Below are 23,573 nucleotides of genomic sequence, written 5' to 3' on the forward strand. Positions count from 1 at the left end.
CCTCCTCACAAGGCGCTCTTTAAGCTCCGGTGTTGCCACACAGAGCAGCCATTCATCGGCTCTACAGTCAGCCACACACACTCCCATGTTGAACCACTGGACATCTAAATTGGTAAGTTATGTAATTTTTTAAAAACTAAATTCATACGATAAAAGAAAAATATTTCATATTAGTATTTATGTGCCAGTTATAGGATTTTATTCTTAATTGGAAGATGTTTAGTATTAATGGGTTTTGATAAAAAAAAATATATTTTTGGATGCGGTTCTTTGGTCCAAATAGCATGATCAATATTGCTGTTATTATTATTGGCTAGAGATGTAGTTATATGGACACATTTAATCCGCCAACTCTTTCACCGTGTTTAGCTGAATATAGCGGGTTATGTTTGATTCATATTAATACTAAAATTATATTTTCCCCATGTGTGGACTTTTTAGGACTAAATTGTTTTTATTATACTTCAAATGGTTTTCAGGTGTAACTGGTTTTGCTGAAACGGATTTCCAGCCGACGGTGGAAAGGATTTGGACACTTTTACGCAGCATTATGGCTTTGCCTGAGAAGAGTCAGCAATAACTGGGATCGTCGCAGACATCTTATTCAGTTTGAACCAATCAGTTAGCCTCCAGTGAATAGTTTGGACTCCTTAAAAAGAAGTTTTGCATTAGTTGGTTGGTTGTCTTGTCATTAGTTCAAGGTAAAAACAAATACATAAATAATGTCCGGTGAGGAGCACAGCCTGTCTGAGGCGGAACTGAGTCCGGGAGGGTCAGACGATGGTCACTCCCTGTCACCGACTCAACCCGGAGCGCCAACCCGCCAGGACTCACCTCTGACCGGGCCGCCGCAGCAGCTGACCTCGCTCTGTGTCGCGGATGGGAGCGAGGAGGATGGAGGGGATAGAGCCAAATCAGAGATCGAGGACGATCGCTTTCCGATCGGCATCAGGGAGGCGGTCAGTCAGGTGCTGGACGGATATGACTGGACACTTGTGCCTATGCCGGTGCGCGTTAACAACGGAAACAAAGCTAAGCCCCACGTCAAGAGGCCCATGAACGCCTTCATGGTGTGGGCGCAAGCGGCGAGGAGGAAACTGGCCGACCAGTACCCCCACCTGCACAACGCGGAGCTCAGCAAGACCTTGGGCAAACTGTGGAGGTTTGTATGGGCTGGTTGTTCCATAAAAAAGAACAGTGTGGCCACACAGTCGCACATTTCCTGTGTCGCCTGTGCGTAAATGAGACGGGGGGATAAGATCAGAACTCAAATGTAGAAAGTGGGCAAATTATAAACTTAACTAGCTGACTACACACAAGAAAAACACCAAAAATATAAACTTGTTTTTTTTGTTTTTTTTTACGTTGTGTTAATTTATATTATGTATACTGTGTACTAAATGGCTTTATACCAGCCTAAATGCCTTACCCTCCTCTTTTCCGGCATTTATCCATTACGCACGGGGTATAATGAGACAATATTTTAATTTTCAGCCATATTCTAATAAATTACTTTGACATTAATCCAGGGGGTCTGCAAGACTAAAATCCCCCCCTTGTTTTTCTCCCCCCAGGCTGCTGAACGAAAGCGACAAGAGGCCATTCATCGAGGAGGCGGAGAGGCTGAGGAAACAGCACAAGAAGGACTACCCGGAGTACAAGTATCAGCCCCGGAGACGCAAAAACGGCAAACTAGCGCCTGCTAATGAGTCCGACAGCCAGGGGGAAGGGGAGGCCAGCCACTCCCAGTCACACTACAAGACCCTGCATCTGGAGCACAACGGTGGGGCTGGGTCTCCCCTGGGTGACCTGCACCACCACCACCATCACCACCACCATCCTGCTGGTAGGAGTTTGGACACAGTAATCAATTTACATTTTGATATTTCAAGAGATATTTGGTTGATAACATAAAATCTAATCTAAATCAAAGTTTGATAAAAGGAGACAATTAAACTTTGTCGTCAGAGTTCACCTGACCAATACTCTTCCTTCTCCTCTTTCCTCTAGGTCAGGGTCACAGCCCACCCACGCCCCCCACCACCCCAAAGACAGAACTCCAGTCTGGGAAACTGTCAGATGCCAAGAGGGAGGGGGCAGCAGGAGCGGCCGGAGGATCAGGGGGGTCCAGGGGAGCTCTTGGGGTGGGGGCTGAAGGGGCATCTGGTGGTCCATCATCTTCGAGCGCTAAACCCCACATCGACTTTGGCACCATGGACATTGGCGAGATAAGCCACGAGGTGATGTCCAACATTGAACCGTTTGACGTAAACGAGTTCGACCAATACCTTCCGCCAAATGGCCACCCGCAGAGTGGAACCGGTGCCCCTACGGCTGGATCCTCAGCTTCATCTTACGCCTATGCCCTGGCTGCTGCCAGTGGTCACTCAGCATGGCTCTCCAAACAACAGCAGCAGCCTCAGGCCTCTCCGTCTTCCTCCGACCCCTCCAAGGCCCAGATCAAGAGCGAGTCAGCGGCCGGGAGCCACTACGCCGAGGCCTCGTCCTCTCCCTCTTCAGGCACCCATGTCACCTACACCCCGCTCAGCCTCCCTCATTATGGCTCTGCTTTCCCCTCGCTGGCCTCCAGGGCTCAGTTTGAGTACGGAGAGCACCAGGCCCCCGGGGCATACTATGCCCACTCCAGCCAGGCCCCGGGGCTGTACTCAGCCTTCTCCTACATGGGCCCTACACAGAGGCCTCTGTACACTACCATAGGAGACCCCTCCAGCGTGGCCCCCTCTCACAGCCCCACACACTGGGAGCAGCCTGTTTACACCACACTCACAAGACCTTGAGGGAGACCAGCTGAGCAGAGGGAAATATGGGAAGTGTGTGAGTGGATCTGTCTGTGGGTGTGCAAATATATGAGTGTGTGAATGTGTATGTGTGTGTGCATGTGTGTGTGTGTGTGTGTGTGTGTGCCCGTGCCATATTGATGTTAGAGGTTTTTACTTTTTTAGCCAATATAATGCAAGACGCATCCACAGGGGCCTTACACAGTTTAAAAAACAGCCACAAACTCACACAATATAAAGTGTGAATCATGGGTGAACTGCCAATCAAAAATTAAATAAACCTTAACAAATGTGTGCCATCATAAATTTTATAAGTCGGGATGTACAGTAAGTTTGTATACAAGAAGTAGACAAGTGAGACGCTGAGAGTGAACAGACGATGCATTGATGAGTGACTCTGATTTGACCTGGAAACGATGGGTTTCGACTGACATAATCAGATTTTATTAACCAAACTAAAGCAGATGTTTTTGATGTTATTGTGTTATTTTATATGTGTAGTAAGTTTATTGTTGTTGTTGATATCCTAGGGTGTAACTTTATTGTGACTGATTTGATATTACACTAATACATCTGCACCACTGCTTTGGGAAAAGCATATTTTGTTTCAATAAGATATTCCCTGGGGTTGTTCTTTTGTGGCCAGAAAAGGATAGTTGCAACCTTTTTTTTTTCATGATAGTACACTCTGAATTTCTGACTTCACTGAACTGAAGAATTAAGCATTTAAGGGGAAAAAAAAGGAAAAAGAGAGGGAAAGGAAGCTCTTAAAGATGTATTTTAGCTTGACGCTCAGTTTTGGACACTTACCTCAACTCTGTAAATTTTGTGCCAATAGCAAAGGAAAAATACGACACTGGATACCTGATCAAATAATGATAAAGGTATTCAGACTTTCAGAAACCTCCGCTTCAGTCTTCCTTTTTGCTTTTTGAGTGCCTAACATTTTGCTGATTCGCATCTGATTTTTTTTTCCAATAACTGAGTTAAAATCTATAAGTACAAAGTCTCAACCAAATCTTTTCAGATAATTGGCCAGCTTCGGGTCCTGCTTAAGGATTAGAATCACATGTACGACCGCTCTGCACTGCATGTGGGCCAAAAGCATGTTTTCGTCTTTGCAGTTTGTCCTATATTGTACCCAAATTGCCCTCTTCCTCCTCAGCAATGTGAATAATGGTCATTACCACAGGCTTCACCTTTATGATGTGATGCATTCTTTATCATTTTATACTGACCCTCTTACCATGTAGTTATTATTTTTTATGTAAGTAATAATGCATTGTGTGTCACACCTTTGCTTCTTCCATTTTGTATAATTCTGGATAGTTTTGTAAAGTGTTTGCTATACATTCACTTGAGTATTTTGCTTCCATACAAGAAAAGCAATGTTGAAATTTTATTGTTGTCATCTATTAAATCAATTTATTTATAAAAAAAAATCATGTGTAAGAGCGTTATTTTATGCAGCAGTGATGGTTCAGAGATAACACATGGAGCGGTGAGCAAGTGAGGGGTGAAAAAAAAGAAATTAAAAACATGCTGCTGACGTGTGAACTGTAATAACAACACAATCAGTGCCCCACCAACCTAAGCTGTTTAGTGTGTTTGTGTGTGTGGTAGGCTAAAATTGACTACTAATTCCCCACATTTAATCGGCTGGGGACTGCGTGTTACTGGGAAAGACAAAGGGAGCCATTCAGCGAGGGAGAGGGACAGAAGGAGAGAGAAGGGGTGGGTGTAAAGAGCCAAAGGCAAGGCCAATTTCAGCTCAGTAACCAGCGTACACTTGGACTTTTGTACATGGCTTTCCTTTCACTCTGCCTTCTCCTCTCCACCTGAGGCTCCCTCCCTGCCTCCACATACAGCTGCAGTTCAAACCCATTCAGTCAGGCATCTGAAATCAAAATGTTAAGTTAATTGGAGTAAGATTGTGTATGAGGGAGATGTAAAACAAGGGTGATGACAGCTATGGTGGTCTTTAGCAAAAATATATCCAGAATGAGGAGTGAGAGATTTAAATTTTGATTCAGAATTCATTTGGTAGAAAAGGGAAGGTAATTCACAGAGCAGTCCAAAGCAGGGGGAAGAGGTTCATTTTTCACCATAAATTACATAAACTACAGTTGGTTTATGACACTCAGAGAACTCAGATCGATTCAATCAATCATACTGTGAGCATGAAAAGAATAAAAGATAATGGGGTTGGAGGGGAAACTAACAGGACAAAACTTCAACAGCTGTTGTTCCAGCCTCAGGCTTATCTTTCTGATAATAAAAGTCAGAAAATATTTGAGAATGGAAAATGTATAAATGCTTACACTGAAAATAAACCTTACTGATCTGTGACAATTTATATTGGCTCTCAGGGTTTTGAATCTGGGGAATCTCAATAGTAGTTAACAAGGCAGCAAAAAGCACTGAAGATACACAGAAACCTATGTTACAAAAAAGTACATATTTATTTTTTTATCTGTTTTCAGGGCTGAACTACCAGCTGAGCATCCTCATTCACTGTTTGTTACCTGATTTGTGGTAATTTGAGTACTTGTGCATCATCAAGGACAACATCAGCTTAAATGTGAAGAGCCTTGAGGCAAAGCCTAGAAGACGTCAATTTGGGTCCCTGGTAAATATTTACCCCATAAGGGGAAATCTGCCTATCTCAACAGCACTCTGGAAACACCCATTATTATTTTAGGATAGCAGAGAAACACTCTGTTTTTCTTTAGTCCAATCACAATGTTCACAGGCTGTGCGATGCCCAGGATGCTGTGATGGTGCCCCTGCAAAATGACAGCACGCTGATTAGTGGTGTAAGGAAGTTACAACGGGCCCCAGTTCACACTATTATGACGGGCCTGCATGCTATCGTGTATATTTTGAATTGACACAAACAGAGACTTGACACTGGACAATATCAGCATACATATTACCCAGCAATCATTTCATATCTGACAAAAATATTGAAGAAAGTAAGAAATTAATCATTTAATTGAATCATTTTATAGTATAACTATAGATTTTATACTTATATAGAAAAAGCATGTCATTTTGTTCTAAACAGTTGACCATTTAAGAAATGATGCATGGGTTTGCCTTTTTGAGGACATACATAGCAAATGGCACCAAGTTTTAATTAATAATATTCTTTTTTTATCATTTACTTTGAAAACAGGTATATTTCCAAGGTGGCTACCTGAATTACTTGCAAGGACCTGCTCTCTCTACGGGCTTCTCCACCCCAGGGGCCCCAGTGCAATCGCACTGCCTGCACTGTCTATATTTACACCTCTGACACAGATAGCAGAGGGACAGGAGAATGCTGGAATAGCATAGTGTATATCCATAGTCTACATCCTGTAAGTCAGACTAGTTAATATGAAACACTTTTTGTCTTTCCAGATATGACCATTTAACATATATGACAAGAGATGGCAAAAAATTTGTCAGCATTAGCCAAAAAACATTTTGGCTAATGCTAATTAATACAGTGGATCTCAACCTTTTTCATGTCAAGCCCCCTTAACTGATACAAATTAGGTCATGAGCCTCCATCTGATAAGATTTTGCTTTAGGGACATCCATCTGATAAGATTTTGGTTGTAAGATATGATTAAGATGAGAACTCTATTGCTGGAGGAGGAAGTAAAACCAATCAGAACAGTTACTCTTATGACTGTTACTAACACTGGGCTCACTTCAGACATGAATTAAATAGTGAAAAGACACTATTCCCCACTTTATGGGAACCTTCTGAAACTCCCCTGAGGACTAGGACCTGTTTGAGGACCACTGAATTAACATGATGTGTCCTTAATAAATAAACACAACACAAAAAATAAAGATAAATTGAAAGGCTTTAGCTAAGCTAAACATAAGGGTTGCTGTTTGTTTGAAATTAAAGCAGCTGTTTGGATTTCTGTTGATAGAAAGTAATTATTACATTTATACAATCACTTTTTTTTAAGATTTTTTTTTTGCATTTTTAAGCCTTTAATTGATAGGACAGATAAGCGTGAAGGGGGGAGAGAGAGAGACATGCAGTGAAGGGGCCACAGGCTGGAGTTGAGCCCGGGCCTCTGTGGCAACAGCCTTGTACATGGGGCGCCTGCTCTACCACTAAGCCACCGACGCCCCTATAAAATCACTTTTAGGTAAAATTCTCTGTACTTCATCCTACTTTACTTCTAGGCCTACTCTACATTTAGGATTTATTTATTGTAGGCTAAGATCTACTCCACTATATTCATTTCACAGCTGTAGTTGCTTTGCAGATTAAGAATCAAAAGGTCATCTTTTAAAATATGATGCACTGTTAAGTGTTCTCCAATCATCAGCAGGCCCACATAAAACAGGCCTAGTTGAATTTAGCTCACTTTCTACTATTTCTAACAACATTCCGTTTACATGTAAAAAGTCTAATTTGCAATTAAACAATATAATATATAAAATATCAGACTCTCAAAGGGGAAATTAGTTGTAATTTGACCTCTGGTATTATATTTTGCTGATAACACTTACCGGTATGTAACCTTCACTGTTTTAGATGACTTTGACCTGTTACTTTTGGCACTCCAGGCCAACTGGTGGCGGTAACAAACCAGAAATTAAGACGAAGAAGAAGTGTGTGACGTCATTCTAGAGGCGCCAAGTCTGCCGCAGACAGAAAACAACACGAAGTTCATTATAAGTGCAGTCACCGTTTAAATAGGTAAAAATTAGCTCTGTTAACGTGTATCATGGTGTGTGTTACTGTAGGGGTTTCTTTGACGAGTCTAAAGTACTTGTAAACTTGTAAACAGACGACGTTTCTGGTAGAAAATGTCAGTTTGAGTAACGTTAGTTAGCTGTCAGCTAACGTTTGTCTTCGTTTGCAGCATAATAACTTTAAACCTGTGTATCTGTCTGTAGCTAGCATGGCAGGTTGTCAGGAGGTAGAGTTGTACATTGAGTAAGACTTGAACATGATGAAATAAATATGTAACTAGTGTTCTCTCTCAGCCTGCTGTCATGGACCTCAGCCCCTTTGAAACAGACAACTCTGTCAGCTGCAGACTGGCCTCTCAGATCCCTGAGGTCTGCCGGACTGAGGACTGCTGTCTGGGCATTGACGAGGCGGGCAGGGGGCCTGTGCTGGGTATGCTGTTGTCTTATGTTTCCATAAATCTAAACCTTACTGTGATTTAATAAGACTGCAACCTTACGTCTTCTGTTGCAGTCCTTCAGATTTAATCATGGAGATAATGTTTTGATTTACCATCTGCCATGATTTGAATGTATTTCCCATTTGTTTTAGCACCCACTGTACTGTGGTATCCATACTTAGTGTTCATTGTTTTTTGATCCAGGGCCCATGGTGTATGGAATATGTTTCTGTCCAGTTTCCAAAAAGGAGGAGCTGAAGGAATCGAAAGTGGCAGGTAATACAGCTGGTCTACATCTCTGCAGATTGCCCTTTAGAAGGATGTTGCACAGTGTGATACTTTATATTCATCCTCAATGTCATCTTACTGAAGAAATGTGAAGTTTGCCATCTTCTCCTTTGTCCAATAAGTTAAAAATACGATCATAAAACAAGTAAGCAAAATAAGCAATGCAACATCTCTTGATGCATTATGTCACTTCTTCATCAGATTCAAAGACTCTAACAGAGGCAGAAAGAGAGAATCTTTTCCAAAAACTGGATGAAGCCAAAAGTTATATAGGCTGGGCTCTGCAGATTCTCTCACCAAACACTATCTCTACCAGCATGTTACAGAGGTATGTGGCACATACATTATCACACACAGAGGGACTTCTTATTTTTTCAGAACTGTGTTTTATGTTCACACACTGACAAAATGTCTGCTTTTGTTAGGACAAAATACAACCTGAACGCCCTTTCACACGATACAGCAATTGGTCTAGTACAGTATGCCTTGGACAGCGGGGTACAGCTCACAGAGGTATGATCACAAGTAACTTGTGGATATAAGGATGCTCTTCATGTACTGTATAGTGCTGCATTTGTAAGTTCTGAATACATACAACTGATCCAAGATGGAAACATTCATCATTTGACAACATATTCTCATTTTCACTCATTTGTCTTTTTTACTTTGCTCTGTCCTTTCTTACTTGGCCTGCCCACCTCCACCTGGTTTCCTGCAGGTATTTGTAGACACAGTCGGCCCAGCAGAGAAGTATGAGGAGAAACTCTCGAAGCTGTTCCCAGGTATCAAAGTGACTGTGAGGCCAAAGGCCGACTCCCTCTTCCCCATCGTCAGTGCGGCCAGCATCTGTGCAAAGGTTAGTGACCAACAGTCAACTGGATCTCACTTCACAGTAGTGTTGTCACAATACCAGAATTCTGAATTTGATACGACATATCCCTGAATATTGCGATACGGATACTGAAACGACACCACGGCAAAAATCTTAAACATCAGGAAAAGTAATGGAACTTGAAATTCTTTGTTTTTAATAATAAAAAAACACCCAGAAATTATGTTATGCCCAAATGTTTGCCAAACATCACCATCACAGTCAGAAACACCATTTCTGATTGGTCGACAGACTTAATAAGTAAATAACATTACGCTAGACATTGCATGTATTTTCTCAGTTGCACAGTCAGACAGCTACATGAGGCATTTCACTTGCCAGAGCACAGAGCTGCACACATGCATTTTGCTGCTGTCGCACATGAATTCACAGGAAACATAGTTCTAATTAAAACGCTGTCATTCATAAAGTACCAGTACTAATAAAATGGGGTATAGTACTGTCTTAAACAGCTGGGTATTGTGATACCTTTCTATTACTGGTATACCGTGCAGCACTAGCTTAGAGTTGCCACAACTGCTTACATGGATGTCCTTGTTACATTAGAGATGGATTATAGAGCTCACATTTGCTGCTGCTGAAAATATGCTTGTCCAAATTTTAAGCGGTGTTTCAAAATCGGGCAATTTTTCTTTGCTGCTGATTTTCAGGTGGCCAGGGATCGTGTTGTAAAGGGCTGGAACTTTGCTGAGGACCTGGGAGAGGTGGATACAGACTATGGGTCAGGATATCCAAATGGTAACTTAAACGATAAACTGCGATAATTATCCTTCCATAATGACATTAACAGATATTTCTTTTTTTATAATTCCATGTCACTGCTAATGTTACTTAAACAAGACTAAGTTGGTTATCGTTGCATGTAAAAACGGCATGTAAACACTGATTTCTTTTTCCTACGTTTTCAGACCCCAAGACCAAAGCATGGCTGCTGAAGTACCTGGATGCAGTGTTCGGTTACCCTCAGTTTGTTCGATTTAGTTGGAGCACTGCCCAAACCTTGATGGAGAGCAAGGGCGTGACTGTCCACTGGTAAAGAGCCTTTAAAATTCATTTTTTACCGAAATCCTTGGGTGTATAGAAGCAGAGAATACCAGCATTAAACCATGACTTTCATTATCTGTGCCCACTGTGATTCTGCTGTGAGAAAATGACTCAGTGTGCTACTAAGTAACAAATATTTTGAAGATAAGAAGAATTTTCTTAATGCATTAAAATAGTTTACAGCTTTTATCCAAGTCCATATAAGCCAAAAAAAAAGCTTGTCAAAAACTGCTTTTGAAATTTTGTGTGTGTTAAGTTAAGGATACTTGCATGTGTTAGTGTGTAAAAACCACAACCTCCTTTGATTCCCAGGTCACGCTTAAATGTGTTTGTAAATCCTTTGACTTCAGGAGATGAAAGCTAACCACAATATAAAAATGTTCTGTTTTGTTAAATTTCTCCACAGGGACGACGATGAAGAGGACAGGGAGAAGGCAGCCCAGCGGCAGAACAACAGGTCCATGCTGGCCTACTTCAGTGCATCAGCTGGAGGTAACAACCAAAACCCAACCCACCAGACACACCGCTTCTTCACTGAGCGGAGGCTGAAGAGCCTCGACACACTCTGAAGACAACACAGTGAAGGACACGCGCACACAGACAGGAAATCAAAAGCTCTGTGATAATTTCATGTGCAGCCTTGACAGTAAAGTCTTGGGTAAAGATGTGGACTTTAATTAAACATTTCAGACCTGATGTTTGTATCATTAACACAGACATAAATGTAGAGCTATCTTTATTTGTCCTTTTTGTACCTGTTTTTTTTAATACATAAAAGTATGTTTAAAACTCACGTTTTGCTTTAAAGCCTTTGTTTTACATTTTACGCCATACTTTCAAAAGAAGCAAAAAGACATTGTTTGAAAAGTAGTGATCTTTAATACTTATGCTGCCCTCTGGTGGCGTTAACACAGAACTACACCAGGGATTTGAAAAACATGTTAATCATGAACAGTTGGGGTCCCAACACATGGCTGACATGGACAAATGCAGAATATCCTCCACAATATGACAACTGCAGAATGAAAACCGTTCATCACAGCTTGTTCCACACATGTTGAAATCATGTATATACTACATTTAGACTATGTTAATTATGTGTAGTTCTCCAGGGTATCATTGGAACTTGAGGAATACAAACATGTATTACTAAAAACATTTAAGAATAGAAAAGTAGGTTGTCAAACATTAGACTTTGTCTAAAAACAAACAACAATACCAGATTTAAGCATCGCCTCAATAAAATAGTCTTAGATTATAATTCATATCAGAACTCGCTAATAAAGTGTGATTTAAGAGTAATACTCTAAGTATGCTTGAATGCCAGCTAACAGTTTTGGACCCATGGCATTGTCAGCACCAAAACATTTTGAGGTTTAATACCCAGCTCTTGTAGGAAAACTGGGAAGTCTTATATTTATGTTAAATAATAGATACACATTTGTTTTTGTTATGATTTTAGCTTTCATTATGTTCTGTCTTTACTAAGTTGATTTATAGCTTATAAGACAAGACCACATTTTATAACTGTCCCTGAACCACCAGCACCAGACATGTTGAACTAAAACCTTTTAAAGATTTTCTATTCTCTTCAGTTTTACATGTGAGACTACTCACTACAAGCATGAGGCAAAAAGGATCCCGTCTTTAAATACCACAGTGTAATCTGTATCAGCTCAACAAACCACATCCGGTGTTCGTAGATTGGTCTTGAGATGTTGCCAAATGTTTGTCTTCCCAGAAATGTCTGTCTCTTGTTGTTCAGTCTCACTTCCTCTGAGAGCTTCACCCTCTTCTGACTTTCCAGGCTAACTCTCGAACACAAAAGAAACTTCACGTATGACGTAACACACTTTACATATCATGGTTTGCTACAGGGACACAAAAGGCAGCTGGCTAAGAAAGAGTGTCCAGGTCATCAGAAAAATAAATATATCACCTACTTGCCCAGCTTAACAAAGGTCAACACAAAAAAAAAAAAAATTAAAGGCATGTCCGTCTGTCCACCGTTGCTAGTTCCCGTTGGGTTTGTGTCTAGACTCTTGGATCTTCTTCCCACAGTTCATAGCCAATGTGGAGACTGCAAACGAGGACAGGATCATAATGGAGCTCCCCACAAAATGGGAGGACGCTCCTCTGAAGGTTGTCCTCACGGCTTTCCTGGGGAAAGTTTCTCTGTCAAAGGCTGCAGCGGTGGTCGCTGTCTGGACTACAGGCTCCATGGCTATAGCTGTTGTCTGGGTCCACGAACTGGTCTCAGAGGGTTAGATGATGGGTCTGCTTCAGCCTCAGCAGGAGTCGTCTGGAGCTTTCTGTGCTGACCAACACGTAGCAGAGCTCGATCTGTTGTGTTCTGATTCCTTCTGTGATCCCTGCCTTTGCACCCATTTATAACCTTCCCAGACTCCTCATGTAATCCCTCTAAAACGCTTCGCCTACAACAACGTCAATGGGATTAAAATTAGCTTGCCCATTCCTGCAGAGGATCAAGGTGACGATCTATTTCAGCGTAAGACTGTCTGCTGTAATTCTATTAGATCACCCTGCCTGTCATCCATGTGAATGAATGGAGTTGTTTACGGGATAGATGCTTACAAACAGTCACCTCTGGTGTGTAAACATATAATTAGGAAGGGTCACAAACAACAATGACACTGACAGGCAAGAGGTACAGTGAGTCATTTCCTCACACCTTCATGTGTTAGTTTCAGTGCTGAAAAAATGCTGCAGATGTTTCTCTTCATTCTCAGCTGAAGATGAGCTCTTCACTTTTTAAATATGCTCTATATGCATTTTGCACTTTAGTTTACATCACTGGCTAACAACAAGAAATGTAAAATGGATGAAATATCTTGCAGAGCAAAGCTATTGTTTACAACAGCAATAAATAGCCCTGTCCTCGCAGACAATGAGGACTAAGGTGCTCAGGAGGACAAACAGATTAGAACCTAATATTTGGCAGCTATTTTGTTTTTCCACTGATTACAGGCTGTAATTGATACCAGAGGAGCTACCAGAATGAGTCACTGTAGACTTCTTCACGTGAACTGACTGAAAAGAAGATCAATTAAATGATCCAGCCTGAAGAAGAAGAAGAGTACATCTGATTAGGAAACGGTACAATTAAACAATAAAACTCAACCTAAAAATTCTAATTAACTCACCATACATGTCACCAGTCAAGGACATAGTTTGTCAAGAAATACTTAAATTCTCATTTGTGATTTTCTGTCTTTTCACATCATGCACACAAGTCCCCAACCTCTAAGGCTTTACAAGACACCAAAAATACACTTGCAGTGGTCAAAGATTTCATTTCATTACATAACATTACATTACGTTAGAGTTTATTTTACAATTATTTTTTTGGTCCTATGCTGTGTTCACATGAAATCAGGCAGACAGCAGATAAGTAACACCTTCTGGACATCACAGGAAAAACAAACAGTCCACAGAATGGCAGGACGGTAAAATGAAACATGTATGACAATATGTTGTGATGGTGATGCTGTATTGTTTAAAAAGAAAAAGAAAATATATTAACACGTAATTATTTTGTGTTTATTATTTTATGTAATTGTTCTAGTAATGTCCAGTAATTGTCAGATCACCTGTGTTTTCTCCTTGAGGGAGCTACATAACATCTGGATGTAAATTTTGTCGCAGAGGACGCTAAAATTTTTAAATTTTTTTTGATAATACATTAATCGGGGGCGGCAAGGTGATGCAGTGGTTAGCACTGTCGCCTCACAGCAAGAGGGTAGGGGAGCCCTTCTCTGCAGAGTCTGCATGTTCTTCCTGTGTCAGCGTGGGTTTTCTCTGGGTACTCCGGCTTGCTCCCACAGTCCAAAGACATGCAGGTTAATTGGTGACTCTAAATTGGCCGTAGGTGTGAATGTGAGCGTGAATGGTTGTCTGTCTGCGATAGTCTGCCAACCTGTCCAGGGTGTACCCAGCACTCCGCCAAAGGTCAGCTGGGAAAGGCTTCAGCCCCCTCAATCTCTGTTAAATAAATCAAGTTTATCACAAACCATCGGATGCTTTAAGTATATTTATTCTGCAGCTTTACTTTTATCTATGTATTTGTATTACCTATGACAGCCAATGTGTTAAATTCTTTGAACCCAGAAAATCACTTTGTCCGCATTTAAAATACTGTTTGAAAACCTTAATGACGCAAGAACTTCATACAAACTGACATTTTTTTAGTGGATAAATCGAAACGTCACTGTCAGCTATAGTTTGTACAGTTTTCAGCACCGAGGACATTTCCTCCTCACTGTGACCCAGGTCCGGTCTCATAGGGTCATCAGGCCTCTAATCCCTGAGGTCGTTATATGTAGTCCCAGTTTCTTTTCATGGCATCTCTTTAATTGTGCTAATTGGATTGCGCAGGTTCTTTTCCACTACTGACACAGAAAGCTCTCATGAATGAATGTGTGGCAGCATTCCAGTATGCGAGACTTCAGCTATGAGTCAGAAAAATACAAGGCATTATGTGTTCTGATACATCTATTTTTCCCTCTTTGAGTCATGTCTATAATATTTGTCTAACTCTTGTGTACAAATCCACACTGGCCATGCTCTCTTGTTTGACTCATTTGGTAAACAAAAGGGCCCAAATATATCAGCTTTCAGACTGACAACAGGGTGTTCAAACAATAATTGATTAATAAAGTTGTTATTGATGTAAGGATTAACATAACAATAACAGATAACACCATAGATTTCGCAAAAATGGATTTTATTTCATGATTAAAGGAAGATTAAAAAGCCTCCACTCAAAATGAATTCTTGTTTGTATGGGACCATCTGCGACTCAACAAAATACATACATTTGTTATACAGTTTATTGTGCAGCATTAAACACTATTACTTGATGAACTTGCAGTTAAAATGTCAAAATAATATCACTGAATATGTTGCATTCATTTGAAAATCAAAGACATTCTACACCATCCTATCAAATATATCAGATGGCAGAATTTATTTTGTAAATGCCATAATCTGTGATAGAGACCTTTGAGGATTTCCTCATTAAACTGCAGATATATTTCTTGGCATCTCATTCTGGCTCTGTTCGTGAAAACATTTTCCTGGGTACAGATTTAAAGACCATTCAGCTATTTCCTCTTTCCTTTTATAATTATTATGTGTTTAAGTGTTTTATGTATATTCCCACGGCTTTGGTCCAAATGGCACAGTCTGATCTAAAGCTTCTTTTTGTCTGTGGATCAGCAGTGTTTCCCCAGTCTCCACAGACTCTGTTGTGCCTGGCTGTCAGATTCAATTATCCCTGTCGAGCTCCCTCAGGTGCCCTGACTTTTTTGTCTTGGCTCATTCAACATATGGTGGCTCATTTTAATTGGAATAGCAGGACCTTTCCACATGGTGTCTCTATTGCCCCAGAATGGAAATTGCTCTGTTTTTAAGCCATATCAAAATTTCAGTATGTGAGTGGAAAACTTTGGGTTTCATGTAATTTATTGTTTATTTTTACACGGACAACGCACAATTAAAAGTCAACTTGCAGCTAATTAGCATCTGGCTTGCATTAGAACAAGCTAATAATAACTTTTTTTGAAGCAGTTATTGATTTTAAATGCAATTACTGTTCTCTGTTTTCTGCATTGGTCTCTCTTTATGTACTATTTTAAAAAAGGACAGAAAATGTAATGCAGTGCAACACAATAAAGAATGTAAGAGATGACAGCATGCTATATGAAAACTGGTGTGCAAGCAACTGGATCTGTACTGCAGCTGTGAAGGTATCACTCAGTGATAACCACAATTTCACATCTTTTTTTGTGTTACTGCTGCTGGTGCTTGTGTTTCTTCTCAATTCAATCCAGTATACAGTAATTCATCCTCCATGTTATATTGGAGGTCAGGAGGTTGGGATTTATGGACAGCTAAATCACTCCACGACCAGAAACCATGGACTACCAGAACCATACAGAATCATAGACAAGTATAAGGCAGCAGCCAGCAGTGAAAGAAGATGCAAAAAAAGACTTAATGACAGTGCACAAGTTAAAGGACCTGATGGGATTGCATTTTACCAGTCTAGATGAGATATATATATATATATATATCCTCCAACATGTTCTGGGCCTACCCCGGGGCCTCCCACCAGTTGGACGTGCACAGAAAACCTTTAACAGGAGGCATCCGGGCATTCTGTTCAGATCCCCAGACCGCCTCAGCTGGCCCCTTTCGAAGTGAAGGAGCAGCGGCTCTACTCCAAGCTCACTCTGGATGTTTGAGCTCCTCACCCCATCGCCAAGGCTGCACTCAGCCAACCTAAGAGGGAAACTCACTTCAGCCACTTGTATCCATTCCACGATTTTATTCTTTCAGTCACTACCCAAAGCTCATGACCACTGATGAGGCCTGGGACGTAGATGGACCAGTTAATCAAAAGCTTTGCCTTCTGACTCAGCTCCCTCTTCACAAATACTGCTAAAAAAAAAATAAGGGAACACTTAATCATCACAGCGTAACACCAACATGGTTAAACTTCAGGGATATCAATCTGGCCATTTAGGAAGCACAAGTGATTGCGAATCAGTTTCAGCTGTTTTGGTGCAAATGAAAGTGACAACAGGTGCAATGGAGAAGCAAAGACAAGACAATTCCCAAAAAGGGAATGGTTCTACATGTAGTGGCCATAGACAGTTGCTCTCTCCTTAACCTTCCTGATTGATTCTCCTCTAGTTTTGTGTTCTGCGAATGTCCTTGTCACTGCTGGTAGCATGAGGTGGTACCTGTAGCCCAATCAGGTTGCACAGGTAGTCCAGCTCCTCCAGGATGGCGCATCCATATGTGCGGTCGCAAGAAGGTTTACTGTGTCTCCCAGCACAGTCTCAAGAGCATGGAGGAGATACCAGGAGACCGACTGTAACACAAGAAGAGCTGGACAGGGCCGTAGAAGGGCATCAACCCAGCAGCAGGACTGAAATCTGCTCCTTTGTGCGAGGAGGAACAGGAGGAGCACTGCCAGAGATCTACAAAATGACCTCCAGCAGGCTACTGGTGTGCATGCTTCTGACCAAACTGACTGAAACAGACTCCATGAGGGTGGCGTGACGGCCCCCGGACCTGTGCTCACAGCCCAGCACTGTGCAGCTTGATTGGCATTCTCCAGAGAACACCCAAATTGGCACGTCCACCACTGGCGCCCTGTTCTTACAGATGAGAGGAAGTTTAAACTGAGTAGATGTGACAGGCGTTCAACTGTCTGGAGATGCCACAGTGAACGTTATGCTGCCTGCCATCATCCAGCATGATGATGTGATCTGATCTCATCAGATGTGTGATTAAAGTGTTCCCTTAAATTTTTTGAGCAATGCAGATAGCTCCCTCCAAAAACATAGTTTTTGGTTTAAACCTCACTATGTAAAACACTTCCACATATGGGTAGCATGCCTGGGCAAGCAAATGCATTTGAACTCTGCTTGTCCATTCCATTGAGTTGCTGAGGCGTGCTATTCAGTCCATGCATGAGACTGTTTATGCAGAAGTGTTCTCAATCGTAGGGTTTTAGTGAAAATGCATGTGTTTGTGTTTGCATACTTAGCACAAGACTGGATAAATGAGACTTGGATTATACTGCATGAGTTGTGTGGGAGTTTGTAAACGGTTGTTTTGATAGTTTTGCTGTCTTTAAACGTGGTCCCATTCACTCCAATTCATTGATAATTTTCTGCATTTTTGATTCTTTGTTGACCGTGGTGGCATGCAAGAAAAACATGTTTTCTTCCTGAATTCAGTGTAACACTGGGTGAGTTAATCATGTACAAATAGTCATTTGAGAGGTGAATTATTCCTTTAAGTTTTGAGACAGTGTTGGCCATTGTAGTTTTTACTGGAAGCAGTTGTTAAACTGAAAACAGTATTGAATAATAAATTCACTGATAGGGATAAGAAATTAGAAAAGATACCATAAACAAGATATAATAACGAGACAGAGTCTGCAGCCATGCTATCAGACTGTGAGGCTGTGATGCTCATTGTAAACCATACTGTTGAACTACTCCACAGTATTGGACGAATTACATTTTTGACCTCATGATGGCGTCAGATTAATAAATCAGGGGATCAGCCAAAGTTAAAAAACACACCATGAATGTGTGTATTCAAATAAACACAAGAAGTTTGTGCTCTGATAAAAAAAAAAAAAAAAAAAAGGGATCAGCACTCAGTGAATAATCCTCCTAAGCCCTATGATAAGCTATTATGGCAAGGCTTAACTATACAGACCCGTGAGCAGTGATAACTAACATGTCTTTGGGGTCATCGGGTGGGAACCTCCTTTCACCGGTGTTTCGTCTAGTTAGTCCCACGACACCTCCAGGAGGCTAGACAGTGATCTCTGGCGTCCCAGAGACACTCCCCTAATGCCAGGTCTCACTGCTCCCCACACTAACCGAACAACCTCCTTTACCTTACCTATACTACCACAGAGGAGGTAGACCCAGGGAAGGAAGCCTTGTTAGGCTATCACACTCCCCCGCCGGGTTAGGCTGTACAGTCTACCTCCCCAGGACGAGCCCTCACAACAATGACACCTCCAGGAGGCTGGACAGTGATCTCAGCCCAAACAGCACTGCCAACTTCAACCAAGCCCAGGCTCCGTTTATGCGAGCTCCAGGCAGAAGCAATGCTGATACTACCTTTACTAGCACATTCACCATACTCTATTTCACACGCTACATAGCATAACTACAATGTAAGCTAAAGTTAAAGGAGATAAATGAACTCACAGGATCAGCAAACACACTCACTTTGCAGCATGGTCTCAAACAAAATGGATTCAAATAGGCCACTCCCACACTTAAATAACCTTCCTCTTCCTGGATTTCCTTCTTACTTACACATGGCTTTCTCAGCCCAAACAGCACTGCCATCTTCAACCAAACCCAGGCTCCATACATGCGAGCTCCAGGCAGAAGCAATGCTGATACTAGCTTTCCTGTCACATTCACCATACTCTATTTCACACACTACATAGCATAACTACAATATAAGCTAAAGTTAAAGGAGCTAACTGGACTTACAGGATCAGCAAGCACACTCACCTTGCCGCATGGCCTCAAACAAAATGGATTCCAATAGGCCACTCCCACACTTAAATACTTCCTCTTCCTGGATTTCTCCTGACAAGAAGTGGATCTCTCCACCTGATCTCAAGGAGTTATGTGCCCTGCTTAGTAGTTCCCCCTGCTGGCCCCCAGCTGACATTATTTCTTCTGTAATAGATAAACTGGCTGCATTTAATTGCTTCATCTGACATTTCCCTCACTGTCTTCCTCAAATTCTGTCCCCGCACTCCGAGTTCCCCCAGGAGCCAGACAGCTGATCTTGCTATGAATCCCCTACACCCCACTTCCACTGGACAAATCCTAGTCTTCCATCCTCGCTGCTCAGCTTCTGCTCCTAAGTCTGCATATCTAAGCTTTTTTCTTTCATAGGCTTCTTCCACTGAGTCTTCCCAAGGAACTGTCAGCTCAATGAAATAAACTATCTGTTGACTCACTGACCACAACACTAAGTCAGGCCTCTGCCTGGTACAGACTATTTCCTGAGGAACAACAAGCTTTCCCCCTAAATCTACTTGCATTTCCCAATCACAAGCACCTTCTAGGCGGCCACACCCTTGCCTCCTCACTAACTTATCCCTTCTGTATTTCTCTCCCTCACGGACAAACTGAATTACTAAGCCCCTATCCTTAACACCTTCTGAATTCAGCTGTCTTCGTTTCCCTTCGATGCCTGCAGCTAAACATTTCAACACCTGATTATGTCGCCATGTATATCGACCTTGTGACAAGCCAACTTTACAGCCTGACAAAATATGCTTTAAAGTTGCGGTACGTGAACACAATGGGCATGATGGGTCCTCATTTACCCACAGTTTTAGGTTCTGGGGGGTTGGTAACACATCGTATGTAGCCCCTACCAGGAATCTAATACGATTCTCCTCCATACTCCACAGGTCCCTCCAACTAAGCTTCCTCTTCTCTACACTTTCCCAATTCAACCACTGTCCCTGCTTAGCCTGGGCCACTACCTTTGCACCCCTTACTATCTCTTCCTGTCTGCGTATCTGTTCTACAACCAGCTTTCTTTTATCTTTGAGGCCTGCTGTATTCCATACCGGTTTACCTGAGCCAAGCCCCAGGCCTCCCCGGCCAAACTGAACATTACCTACAATCTCTGCATGTCTAAGAGCTGCCTCTGCCTCCTGAACTGCCGATCTTGGGTTCCACTTCCTCCCCTTGGTTGGATTTGGAACCACACTCCTAACTACCACGTCCTTACTCCCAGATAACAAGAGCTCTGTCCTGACCTTGGTACATTTAAATTCCTCTGTTAAACTAGATACTGGCAGCTGAAGTATCCCTTTTCCATACAATGCAACACTACTTAGGCACCTAGGATGTGTACCACATTGCACAGTAATCCATCCAACAGCTGTCAAGACATTTCACTCAGAACCACAAATGTCAGTGCTGGTGGATTTGCAAAAGTATCAACTGATTGTCACATTAGTTTGATTATCCCTCATGCCATAAAGACCCAACGAATCACCAGTGGAAGAAGTCCCACAGGAAGTACACAGTGACCTATCTAGTAAACATATAGTATGTACATGAATAAAAATAAAAGAATAAAACACATAACGTTAGCCCAACAGTTACCAGTAACAGTTACCTACCATGTTGCATTAGCAATACATTAGCGTCACACATCTGATATAATGAAACCAACTGCTGCTGGCAGGACACAATTCACAGTACATACTTCATGCTCTTAAGTTCTTCAGTAAATCATAAAGATGAAAATCTACTGGTCAGTGCACATGGAAAACTTCACCATGACTAATGTGACAACTCTTAAGAGTACTTCAGTCTAAACATTTGTGATTAAAAGCTTTGATGCTTTATGATATATATGTGTAGCCTATATATAATACATGCAAGCGGAAATGGCTTTCTATCTTTACAGAAACGAGTCCGGAAACCTCTTAACCAATCAAGATGCATATACATTATCTCTTCCTCTTGAACTCGTTCCCCTCTTCCCTCCATCTTTGTTAGGTTTATGTATGTATGTATGATGAGGCACCCCCGAGACCGCTGATCGTATGGTGTTTTATTTAGAGAAGCTCCTCTTCCCAGACTAGGCTTTTAGCACAGCTGTAGTCTGTGACCCACTTCTACACAGACAGGGCTAGAAATGAGGAGAAGGTGGGAGATGAGAGGAGGAGAAAGACGGTGTTTTAAAGAAAGAGATCTGCAGGATAAGGAGAGTAAATGGAAAAGAGTGAGTGGATAAATGAGGACAACAATAGGGGAGATGAAGAGGATAAAATGGAGGTGTAAGTGGAGAGTATGGGGATAAAAGATGAGGAGCTGTGGGTGAATTGTCCAAAAGTTGAACATAGGAAAATTGCTGTTGCCTTATATGATTCCTTAAATATTGTACTTGTAGAAAAATCGAATCAAAAGAATAGTTTTGGAGTGGTTATGGTATTTTTCACAGCAAACATTTTGACATCTCTTAGCAAGAAAAGCACAGTTGTGATTTCAGGGCATGCACTCAGTGGCACTCTGTCATCATCAATATTAATTTCACCTATCCTTAACCTGCTCCGGCAAGTCAGGGATTTACAAAGCGTGAATCATGTCTACTGAGGTTGTGTACTGTGTGTACTGACTGTAATACTGTTGAATTAGATCACTGAAAGAAGTGCACAGGAATGTACGCAGCATCAAATTGGTAGTTAAAACTAGGTGGTAAACAATGCAAACGCTGCTCCTCTTTACACAGTCACAGTTACAAACAGCGCTGCAGAGTCATGTTAGGCTGGATGCCAATTAGCAGCAGTTATTTAGAGATGTCGCAGTCAACACTTACCTTTATGTGAATTTTCACAGCAGCAGAGACAAACTAAGAGCTTAGAGAGGCCAAATCACCACCACTTGATTTAAAGGAGCTCCTATCAAAAGATTAAATCAGCTATTACGTCAAAGTATGCATTAAATATCTTCACATAATCATTTTGTGAAGATTTATTGTGTGTGATGCTGAATTAGATAGTCATTATAGGGGGTGATTTTAAAATGTGGGGGCAAAGTCATAATAAATGAGGTACATCTGAATTAGCAGAGACAGCCTTCAGCTTCAAGGGCATTTGGAGTGAATTATGTTATAATGCCTTCATGTTGTTTTGTCCCTGCACTTGTATTTAACTGTGTAGACCGCTTAACATCAGACCATTATGTGATGCAGAGATGAAATAGTCGCTCAATCATAGGACTGGGCGATATGGAGAAAATCAAGTGTCATTGTCTTTTATCTTAGGTTTCCGTTTGGGTTTTAATCAGACAAAACAATAGAAACCTCATCAAACTTCTAATGGGTTAATAGAGAAAACAATCGGCAGATCAACCGCTAAAGAAATTATTTGTTAGTTGTAGCCCAAATATGATGACCAAGACAACCCAGTACAAAACACCACAGCTGTGGCCTTAAATTCAACACCTCTCTGACACAAAGTAACTTAAAGGTCTAGTATGTAACATGTCTGCATTAAAATGTCTGAAAACAACTGGACCTATGGTAAATATTTTGTTGAGTTGTGTCCTGACATTATCTCAAATGTTTCCAAAAGTGTTCAAACCTAGAGAAATCTGTGCTTTTATTCAATGAAAGGGTGTTTTATTTGGTTGGTTTCCAGGTGTTTAATGTGAATTTGTATAGGCTACTCCTTGTATGTCCTAAATCATCTGCACACACAGTGGTTGATGTGGTTTATCACTGGAGAAAAACTTTACTCTCACTATTACTTTTTATAAGTTAAAATCATGCCTACGTTAATGCTGAGTCCTTTTATCAACCTGCATACGCAGACACCCTCCCTAACACACACACAACCCACCACAGCCACAGAGCAGATACAAATGCAGAGGGAGGCACTTGCAGTCTATGAAGAGATGTGAGCTGACATGGCTCTTGTGAGACAGGCTTACCAGGACGGGAAATGGGATCGTGCAAGCGGCAGGCATATCCTAAATCCCAGCCCTGCCAAGCTTTTTGGCTGCAGAGAGCTGACCCTGTGTGACCTCCCTGGGGGCGTCCATTGAAAAAGGGTGGCATCATTTTTTGAGAGCCTTTTTAGCACACAGCAGTGTGAAAAAGTCTTTGTTAAAACTGTGCCTCGTAAGGTTTCTATACTGCTGCCTCCTCCCCCCTCACCAAATCTCACAGCACCTAATGAACAAAAAAGATGTAAAATTCATGTGCCTGCATTAATTATTTAATATTAATAAGAAAAGCAGCATAGGCTAAATGTGCTACAGAAGTCAGACAAGCTGGTAACTGGGTCACTCCCCAGAA

General features: G+C 41.5%; 2 protein-coding genes across 3 annotated transcripts; both read left to right on the forward strand.

The window, feature by feature from the left end:
• LOC117255036 (transcription factor SOX-10-like) lies at positions 1 to 3,547 on the forward strand. Its single transcript, XM_033623589.2, has 4 exons — positions 1 to 112; positions 480 to 1,162; positions 1,575 to 1,846; positions 2,011 to 3,547. The coding sequence occupies exons 2-4, from the start codon at positions 723 to 725 to the stop codon at positions 2,796 to 2,798; spliced, it is 1,500 nt and encodes a 499-aa protein (XP_033479480.1). The 5' UTR covers positions 1 to 112; positions 480 to 722; the 3' UTR covers positions 2,799 to 3,547.
• A 3,872-nt stretch (positions 3,548 to 7,419) lies between these two features.
• Positions 7,420 to 10,962, forward strand: rnaseh2a (ribonuclease H2, subunit A). Of its 2 annotated transcripts, XM_033623591.2 has the most exons (9): positions 7,420 to 7,512; positions 7,803 to 7,938; positions 8,150 to 8,221; positions 8,435 to 8,561; positions 8,659 to 8,746; positions 8,952 to 9,089; positions 9,776 to 9,863; positions 10,034 to 10,157; positions 10,576 to 10,962. In XM_033623591.2, exons 2-9 carry the CDS (start codon positions 7,812 to 7,814, stop codon positions 10,736 to 10,738), a joined length of 927 nt encoding a protein of 308 aa, XP_033479482.2. In that variant the 5' UTR covers positions 7,420 to 7,512; positions 7,803 to 7,811; the 3' UTR covers positions 10,739 to 10,962. The 2 variants fall into 2 exon arrangements, with proteins under 2 accessions (XP_033479482.2, XP_078021015.1); XM_078164889.1 differs by lacking the exon at positions 7,420 to 7,512 and having other exon boundaries at positions 7,790 to 7,938.
• Positions 10,963 to 23,573: the final 12,611 nt, after the last annotated feature.

This window comes from Epinephelus lanceolatus, chromosome 3 (assembly GCF_041903045.1).
Source record: "Epinephelus lanceolatus isolate andai-2023 chromosome 3, ASM4190304v1, whole genome shotgun sequence".
NCBI classification, from domain to species: domain Eukaryota; kingdom Metazoa; phylum Chordata; class Actinopteri; order Perciformes; family Serranidae; genus Epinephelus; species Epinephelus lanceolatus.